Below are 9,883 nucleotides of genomic sequence, written 5' to 3' on the forward strand. Positions count from 1 at the left end.
CTGATGAGCCTCTGTGCTCACGAAACTCCAAGAGACAACATATAGTCATTTAAAATATCTCTTTAGGACACCTATAGCTGGCCATCGTTTCGTGTCATTGACCCATCGTGTTATTGTTAAGGTGAGTAGATTCTTGAGCGTTGGGACGGGGAAGGGTGAAACACAAATATACATGTGAAACGGAATGTTTTATTTTATTTGACACATATTTTAATCACATTTAAGCCTCTAAAATAAATGTTTCACCCTACATTTTTTAAAAAGTACAATTAATTTTCTTTAATGTTATGAACTTGCATGTGTAAATAATACGAGCTGTCACTGTTTTTTCATTTCAACTACACACTTTAACACAATATAAGTTGAAACCTAAAAATTAAGCAGAATTACACATATAACAATTAAACGCTTCTATTATGAAAAAGTGCAGTGAGTCATAACTGTCTAAATGTGATCTGCCAGGTCCAATATACCTCCGCGGGTGTCGGAAACATTAGAGCAGCAGGAAAAACTCTTCACATCACCAGCATTTTCACATAGCCTAAAGGGGTGCTGTAGATTCACACTATCAACTCTTCCTGAAAAATACTTTCTGTGCTTCCGCTGGAAAGGGGTGGGGCCGAATAAGGTGAACAGGGACATTGGAATGTTTGGGCGTGGCAGTATGACGTCATTATCAATCCAGTTATCTTTATAGGCCTGTGGTTATACCCCATAATTGATGCTCCAATTTTTAGTTCTCTACCATTTTGGAGCCCACCACAATTTAAACCCCCATAGTTATTAAAAAATAAATAAATAAAACAAGTTGGTTATTTAATGGTTCAAATATGCAGGTGTCTCAGCTTAGTAAAAGATAGCCCTAACATCCCGCATTGAGGAGCCCCTTTAGCACTAATGTGGCGCTTACATAACAAACTGCTAAAGTTGGGCGTAAAATCTCTCTCTCTCTCTCTCTCTCTCTCTCTCTCTCTCTCTCTTATTATATGTATTTATTAGTTCCTTAAAATAAGTCTGTGTTCTTGGGATAGTATGGACTCTTTCACGTCTCTTCTATATATTAAAGCGTTAACAGTATATACAATTGCTTATTGTTTGTATTCTGCAATATCCTGTATTGCTTTCATAAAGTTTGTGGTGTGTCTGTTTTTTTCTAACCACTGTAGCCTATAGTTTATCTTTCCTCAGTCTTCTATTTAATTCAATTAGGCCTATGTGAAGAAAGAGGTAAAGAAAGCTTTTTTTTTTGGAAAGCGGAGCCTGCTTATTGAATTTAAAGGGCCTACTCGAAGATCCTATATATACAAAGTAAAACGACCATAATAGGCTATCTTATACTAAATCAAAAAACGAATCTAAAAGTTTGAAATGAATCAGGAATAATTCTTATATTTTACAGACTATTTTCGACCGGCTCCGTTTAAATAATTAGGCGATACAAGACAATTACGATTTATCATCCCCAAAGAAAAATACAAAGAGCACAAAAGTTTACATTTTAAGAAAGAATCATTTTTATTTTTGACTAATAAATATTTGGTCTCTCAAGGCACTTCCAACATAAGGCCCATAAGTATTTCGTCAAATGACGGATACAGTTAAAATGTTCTTAAAACAGTATTAAAACACATATACATGCTCTACAAGAGCACGTCAATATACAATAGAGAAGAAAACACTAAAATATAGTACAGGAGCTCGCTTCCATCCATTTCGTTATTTGAGGGATGATTTCATGTGAATTTAGAGATTCAGTAATTACTGAACGCAAAGGTAACTTTGCATTGCATTGCAGTGCGCATGTTCATATTACATGATACTATAATGAATTACTTTAGTAATTGCAATAACTATGTAATCACACAGTAAGTAGGCCAACATGTTGTTCATTAGTATCTCGCAATTATACTAATTATGTACTCATAGAGTAACAAGAATACTGTAATGCTATTATGGCACAATTTGCCCTTTTTGATTTTTTTTTTTTTTTTTTTTTGTGCGCATGGTGGACAAATATACTGTATAAAACTTTTATAGAAATTCAGCGTTTGGAAGAAGCCATCGGCTAAAAGTTTTTAAGAAAAATAATACATCCCGTAAGGTCCGTTATATAGTCCTGGCATGGGCACCGGCCGTGGGAAAGAGGCTGCAGGTCCGTAGAGAGATGGAGATCCCAAAGGAAAGGGCAGCGCGAACGGTGCCAGAAGCGGTTTGGAGGCGCATTTGAACTTTTCCAGCTCGGCCTCCTGAAGTCTCTTGGCCTTCGCCCTCCTGTTCTGGAACCAGATCTTGACCTGAGTCTCGGTGAGGTTGAGGGAGTTGGAGAACTCGGCCCGTTCGGCGATGGAGAGGTACTGTTTCTGTCGGAACTTGCGCTCCAGTGAGAGCAGCTGCGAGGTGCTGAAGGGCGTGCGCGGCTTTCTGTTCGTCTTGTGCTTGCGTAAGGGGCACGACGCTGGGCTCGGGTGACCTGGAAAACACGAGGGGAAAAATATTATTATTTAATTTAGAAATGATACGGAAAAGTTCAGCTGGGAAAAAATATCTCTGTCCAATCTTTTTTTAAACCCCTTATTATTTTTTTTTATATATTTATTTTTAATAAATAAACTTTTTCTTTCTTTCTTTCATTCAAATTTAAAATACAATTGAAAAACTTTTAAAACCTTTTCAAATATTTGGATGTACAACTTTTCTATAATAAATGAACTTACACACACATATATATATATATATATATATATATATATATATATATATATATATATATATATAAAATATATTATTTATTTTAAAACTGGAAAATAATTACAAATTATAATATATTTACAATCAGTATACAGTACCTATATCAAATGTATTTTTATATAAATAATACGAGTTCTATATATATTCATTAAAAATAATAAAACATTTGATAAATGTTTTGTTTTAAAAAGTAATTAAAAAATACATTATAAATGGCACTAAAATAATAATGTTAAGTTAATATATTGTATAAAAATAAAATTACATTCTGTTTATTTGTATTATTGTCATTTTTGCACAAAAACAAGAACAAGAACAACAACATTAATAGTAATACACATTATTAATAATAACTACGTAGGCCTACTTTTTATTTTGTATTATTAATAATAATATTATATTTATTATAAACGTAATAGGGCCTGTAGTAGCCTACATTTATCATTAATGAAAAAAAGGTGAAAGTAAAACATGTATTAGTCAGTGGCTATAAGAATGTGTTGCTTATATTGGATTTATTTATTTCAAAACAAAGTAAACGGTTTAAACGGGGTAGCCTACTTACGAGGATTAGATGTGAAAGATGAGTTTAAACAAGTGCTCTGTTCCTTATCGCTCAATTCTTCACTTTCGTCGTTTAGGCTGTCCGACACAGTTGACAAACTGTCCACAGAAACTTTCGTTTTGTCCACAAAGTAAGTCCTAACAAAGTCCTGCTGTCCCAGTCTCTGCGGGAGAACAGGAGAGCACGTCACCTGGCAGCTTGATTTCGCCATCAGCGATTCAACGCTGAACGGAAGGAAATGTTTCTTCACTTTATGTCCCATGTCAGCGGTCATATCTTTCGGCTCGTGACTTTCCTCGCTCTCCGAGTCCAATTTTTCGCGAGCTGCCGTTTCACACGCAACGGGTCCCTTGGGAGAATTCATTGTGAACCATTCGCCGCGGGTTGTTGCTTATATTCACTCTTCTCAACAACTTCTAATAGACTGTCCTTCCAGCGCTGGCTTAGTACACTTATGATAGCGCACAAACTGCTGTCATCCAATCAGCGCGTACATTCGACCACGTGACATGTCAAAGTCTCGTTTTGATTGGACGGAAAATCCCCAGAGGAACTTTAAGACCTATCCAAACTGACACCAAAACATCAACGGGAAGTTTAGAAAAACGAGTAATCGCGGATGTCTTGCTGAGATGATCTATTGATGCCTCGGTGCGCTTGACTCTTTCGAGACAACATATACCAATTTTAGCCCAATTAAACAGTAGGGAAGCCCTCAAAGTATCTGCATCCGACTGTTGAGGAGCCATTGAGAAGACACAATGGAACTGAAACCTTTGTCATAGAAATTGACTGGAAACGAGAAAACTGGGCTGTCTTGTTTGCTGTCATTTACAGTGGAATATTTTTTTTAAATGTTATTATTTTTGCCTTTTTGCATATTTAACATTACATATATACTAGCCTACAACAGCAATACATTTTAGTTTATTTAGGCTATATAAAATAGCAGCGTGAACAATTAGCTTAGTCTTAGCATAAATGCATGTCTGTATGGAAACTATTCGGTCGCTTTATTGAGAAAAGCTTTTGAAAAGGCAGGAATTGATTCGAAAGGGCTGTAAGATACACAATACTTGGGCAATTTAAGGCATGTCACGGGCTTTTAATGTTACAAAAGGCACAGCTGAGAAGCGAGCACAGTTTTCTTCTCTCTCATTTAGACAGCCAGACGAGCTGCGTTTTGTAGGCGCCAGAGACGGTGGGATCAAAAGCCGGAGGTACCTCGAGAAGCAAAAAGGCAACAGTTTAACTCCACTTAAGCAATTGTCCTCATGTAGTCCCGCGCATAGCTGCAAGGCCAAAAGGGTGACGTCAACAAAATGAACCATGACTTTTTCCCAAACCAGAAAAATTACTGAGAGACTGAATAAACTCTCACTCCTCTTTTCAAAACAACAAAGCACATGGACAGCATATGTAAACTAACCAAACAGTCAATAATATTCAACGACAACAATAATAATTATTATAAAAAATATTATATAGGCACTCTTATTTAATAAAAAAAACCCCAATTAAATTATTATTAGATTATTAATTACATTATAAAATAAGAACAGTCCAATCATAATGAAGTGAATTGTTATTATCATCACTTATTATTATTATTATTATTGTTATTTTATGCACTTATTCTAATCAAAACGATTAAATGATTATAAACTTATAGTAGTAAATACAATTGATAAATAATATAATAATATTATGAACAACAACACTAAAATGACAACATTAATAATAATCATTACTATTATATGCTTTTATTTGAAACAAAATAGTTAGATATTATATAATAGATATTATTGTTAAATTAATTGTTAATCAAATTATAAACTAGTAATACATTAAAATTAATTTGTAGATTAAATTATTAACGAATAATAATAATAGGCTTATAATAATTAACCTTATTGTACGTTAATAATAACTAATTATTATTACTATTATCTTCATCATCACTGTTATGTTATATTATATTATTATTATTATTATTATTATTGTTGTTGTTGTTGTTTTTGTTGTTAGGGCTGTTGTTGTTGTGATTTTATACTCAATTAGGATACTTAATTTAAAGTAATAAAACATTATTTGTCTAAAAGAGACACTTATTATAATAACATAATAATCATACATGTGTTATTTATTATTTCTAGATTTACATAAATCGGCAAGATAATTAATCAGACAAATAATCCTGGGGTGGCAAATTCGCTCATTATTCCACCCGACTGAGTTTTTGTGCATTCTTGGCGGCACCTTGAACCGATTTGGCAGACGATCTCAGATACTGTAATATTGTCTAAAAGCCAAGGGGGCTTCCTCTTACGAGTGACAGATCTGTCACGGTGATCCCTTACACTAAACCCCACCAATCTAAACTCTAAATGATTGACATGATTCCCACCAGAGAGGTAAGATTTTTAATAGCTGTATGACGAAAGTGGAACTTTATTGGGTCTCTCTCTCTTTTGTAATTTAAAATTCGTTTGGTATGAAAAGAGGACATCTCACATATTTGGACAAAACTAAAACCTTAACTTGTCTAATTGGATGCTACAGAACTAGTCATGCCATGGAAAGGTCGGTGTAAACTGACTGTATCTTCCTGATTGTGGGGGTGTGTCTATTACCCTAAAAAGACAGACAGATAGACAGACAGACAGACTGACAGATATATAGATAGATAGGAGATGATAGATAGGAGATGAGATAGATAGAGATAGATAGATAGATAGATAGATAGATAGATAGATAGATAGATAGATAGATAGATAGATAGACATTTATATGCATAAATTAACACACAGCATAGAGAAATTTATAACAATGACAGAACAAGAACAAATGAACATAATACTTGGAGAGGGACACACAGCAGCACTGGCTGCAAGATATGTTTTAACGTGTCACAGCCTGAGAGACAGTGGGTGAACCTGTGTTATGTGTTTTACCCCCGTGTGTCACCCCAATGTTCACCACAGTGACCCTCAGTTTATGTGTGTATATTCATTTATGTGTAAGTATATGTCAGTTCTCTTCAGTTATTTAAACACTGTGGTCTTCAGCAGTTCTGAACCTGTTTTGTATTTATTTTTATTATTTATTTTTATATGTGTTAAATTTGTTAAACTAAATGTATAGATTAAGATGTAGTTCTGCTTTGGCAATATTGTATTGTTTACATTCATGCCAATAAAGCCCCATTGAATTGAATTGATAGATAGATAGATAGATAGATAGATAGATAGATAGATAGATAGATAGATAGATAGATAGGAGATGATAGATAGATAGATAGATAGATAGATAGATAGATAGATAGATAGATAGATAGATAGATACTATAAACAAAATATCATGACAACAAAAGGATGTGGTTTTTGTCAACAGTCTCTGCATAGCACATTTACCCTCTCAAGGTCTCAAGGCAGCATAATTTATATGGCCAATAATTGCTCTTTTCACATGGAGTCATTTCCAATCATTTTCAAGCTTGGTTGAATCTGCTCAGTCAGTTCATAAAACTGAGGCCAAGGCAAATTTAGTTGCATCAGAGAAGCCTGGAAAAAAGTTTGGCCAATATGGGCTTGACATTCCAGAGAATCTCTAAATACTTGTGTATATATGATTTACAGTACTTTTATCTGTTTTTTGCCCCTATTTTTCAAATTACATCTTAAAAGTTAAGGATAATGTTTAATAATATTTATATTGGGAAATTATTATTGTTATTATTATTGATAATGCAATCTATAATCATTGTCAGAACTCTCATTATTTATTTATTTTTTAATTTAATTTAATAAATTATTTTGTAAGGGAAGGCAGCTCACTAGATTTCAAAACAGACCCTATATGTGTCTGTTTGTGTGAGTGAATGTGTTTGTGAATGTTATTATGACCATTCTCTATTTACATAAATAACCATGAATGGACGTGTCTGTGTGCATGATTGCATATGTGTGTGCGCGCCACTGTGGCGACTTCACGGTCACACACACAAACCAGGAATGTCTCTGCACTTTTATTGGTTGTTAGTGGCCAAAGATACACAAAGATGTGTTATTTTCCATAAAGATTCCCACAGCTGCCTAAATTACGTTTGAACTGCTGGGTCACATCTCAATCATGAGCTATTGTATGAATTCCAGCCCTTGAACAGACTTTATGTGGGTATTTTTCCTTGGGATCTGGAGTTGCATGTTGAGTAAGAAATTGCAATATGAAACCGTGCTTGTTTGTGACACAGCTAATCTTACAAATTCACCTAAATTGTAGGAAATAATAACAGACCATTAATAGAAAAATCTTTAGGGTTGTTTGGCCGTAAAACTTGTGACAAGAATGATATCTTGGCCTGCTTGATTGCTTTTGACATCACCATGAATGAAAACATAGTGTTTTTCCAAGTCAGGTGATTCAGATCTGCATATGAATTGACAAGTTTTTATTTCAAGCCATTCATGCTTCACCTACTGTTACAAAAGAGGGTGTGACAGGAAGGTTAATGCGTGGATCCTTGTGATCCAGGCCTGATTTGAAGATAATCCCCTATTATAAGAATAACAATCTCATTGGCACATCTGTGGAATATGTAAGAGATGATAAACAGTCATTATTATTTGCTCTTCATCATGGTCCTGATCACCCTGTTCGGGTTTTTTGTGATATTGACCAGTTAGCTGTACTATGGATACAAAATGCATTTATTTAAGTTGTATTATTTTATTATGTGAAAAGAAAGAGTTCGCAGAGTGATGCAAGAGTCATGAAACTAGCACAAATATGCAGGAAAATGCTTGCCAGTGGAACCAGACTAATCACACTGTGAATAGGACGACAGTAGGTTGAAAATTCTTTACCTGAAATTTGTCTAAATTCGAATTACTGCCCCCTGTGGTTAAAGCTGGAAGTGTTGCTGAATGAATGGGCACATATGAGCTCCAGTTTCCGAAAATGTCCACATTTGAAATGTGCACAGATTGACGCCAAAAGCTAACTGTATTTTTAATTGAAAATGATGTAATAGAGTTGACAGAAATAAATATTTTATCTATACTTCCTTTTTACCCAAACCCTAAACATAACCCAAGTGGAGTAAAAATTTAATTTTAATGTGAAAACACAACCTCAGCATCATGCTCACCATTGTTTATGTGAACCTGATTATTTCCTGGTTCCCACGGGAGCATAACCCATCTTTCTGAGGTTGTTCGGTATTGCTTGGATGAAATGTGTAAAAATGATTGCACTTGTCAGTCATTCAGCTACATTTGTCACGGCCCTGTCTCTTTGTCTGTCTGGGTTTTGGTCTGACAGGCCCGTGGCATTATCCGCACATGTCTGTCTCTGTGTGAGCGCGTGGCTTCTGTTGTATTCCCTGCCGCATGCTCTTCTGTTTGTTATTGACGTGGGTGCATCATGCTTGTGTCTTCTTGGCTGCATGCACTAACGTCAATAATCCTTGTCTGTCTCTCGCGTCCTGCTTCTCGGACTGAAGTCACACCCCGCCTCCTTGTTTGCTCTTTATTATTTCATTGTTAACACCTGCCCTGGATTAACCCTCTTGATTTCTCTCCCAATTTGTTCTTCTCATGTTTGCTGTCCAGTGCCAGTTCAGCTTGCGTCTTGTTCTCTAGTCAGTTCTGTATGTCCCCTAGTATCCTGTTTACCCTGTTCACCTTCCTGTTTCTGTGAGGTCTGGTTGGTGAGGCCATTCCCTGGGTAACTTTTTCCCCTTCAGGGTAGTTTATGTTTTCCCCCTCTAGGGATTTTGTTTGTTTTATTAATAAAGTATTTTAGTTTTTTTGAAATTTGCATTTGGGTCCTTCCTCTCCCCAAACCGTGACATCTACTATCACTGCCAGTGTCCACGACCATGGATATTCCACCGACACGGGCTTCCTGAACCTGTCCCCGCCCTGTGGTCACCCCCCAGGCCTCCAGACCTCGCCTCCGTCCTGAGGCGTTCTCCCAGGTGTTCCCCCAGGCCAAAGGGTTTTGTTTGATGTTCCCGTTTGGGGATGCCAGGTGGTGTATTGTCATGGCCCCATCTCTGTCAGTCTGGGTTTTGGTCTGACAGATCCGTGGCATTATCCACCCATGTCTGTCTCTGTGTGAGCTTCCTCTGTTTGTTATTGACGTGGGTGCATCGCTCTTGTGTCTTCTTGGCTACATGCACTCACGCCAATAGTTCTTGTCTGTCTCTCTGTGTCGGCAGAGGGCGGGGCTGGGTCGTGATTTTACACACTCTGCCCCTTATCAGTCTAATCAAGCCTACGAGAGGGATAAAGGCCGACTGTGCACGGTGGCTCTTCAGAGAGAGAGAGAGCATTTATGGGCAGCTGTCCGTCCTATGTGTGTGTTTGTGTCTTTTGGTTTTAGTTCTTTATTAAAAATAATATTTATATCTCGCCTCCTTTCCCCTTAGTCCATTACACTCTTGCAGACACGCGTTGTGCTCGCTTTGCGCTCGGGACGCGAGCTGTCTTCTTGTTTGTGCTGAGGTCACTTCAGTAAGGTCATTCCCCCGACACTGTCTAAGCTCACTGCTCATCTGTCACTACC

The 9,883-nt window shown here is 36.3% G+C and overlaps 1 protein-coding gene across 1 annotated transcript; it reads right to left on the reverse strand.

Moving 5' to 3' along the window:
* Positions 1 to 1,540: 1,540 nt before the first annotated feature.
* Positions 1,541 to 3,746, reverse strand: LOC127651923 (homeobox protein MSH-B-like). The gene is made up of 2 exons (XM_052137989.1): positions 3,314 to 3,746; positions 1,541 to 2,470 (listed from the first exon to the last, which is right to left on the reverse strand). Exons 1-2 carry the CDS (start codon positions 3,675 to 3,677, stop codon positions 2,076 to 2,078), a joined length of 759 nt encoding a protein of 252 aa, XP_051993949.1. The 5' UTR covers positions 3,678 to 3,746; the 3' UTR covers positions 1,541 to 2,075.
* Between the last annotated feature and the right edge of the window lie 6,137 nt (positions 3,747 to 9,883).

This window comes from Xyrauchen texanus, chromosome 11 (assembly GCF_025860055.1).
Source record: "Xyrauchen texanus isolate HMW12.3.18 chromosome 11, RBS_HiC_50CHRs, whole genome shotgun sequence".
NCBI lineage: Eukaryota > Metazoa > Chordata > Actinopteri > Cypriniformes > Catostomidae > Xyrauchen > Xyrauchen texanus.

Excerpts from the sequence above, each read along its gene's own strand:
- LOC127651923 (XM_052137989.1), bottom strand. The coding sequence starts at position 3,677 with ATGAATTCTCCCAAGGGACCCGTTGCGTGTGAAACGGCAGCTCGCGAA. Across the intron at positions 2,471-3,313 it reads ATCTTTCACATCTAATCCTC|GTCACCCGAGCCCAGCGTCG; the intron begins GTAAGTAGGCTA and ends CGTGTTTTCCAG.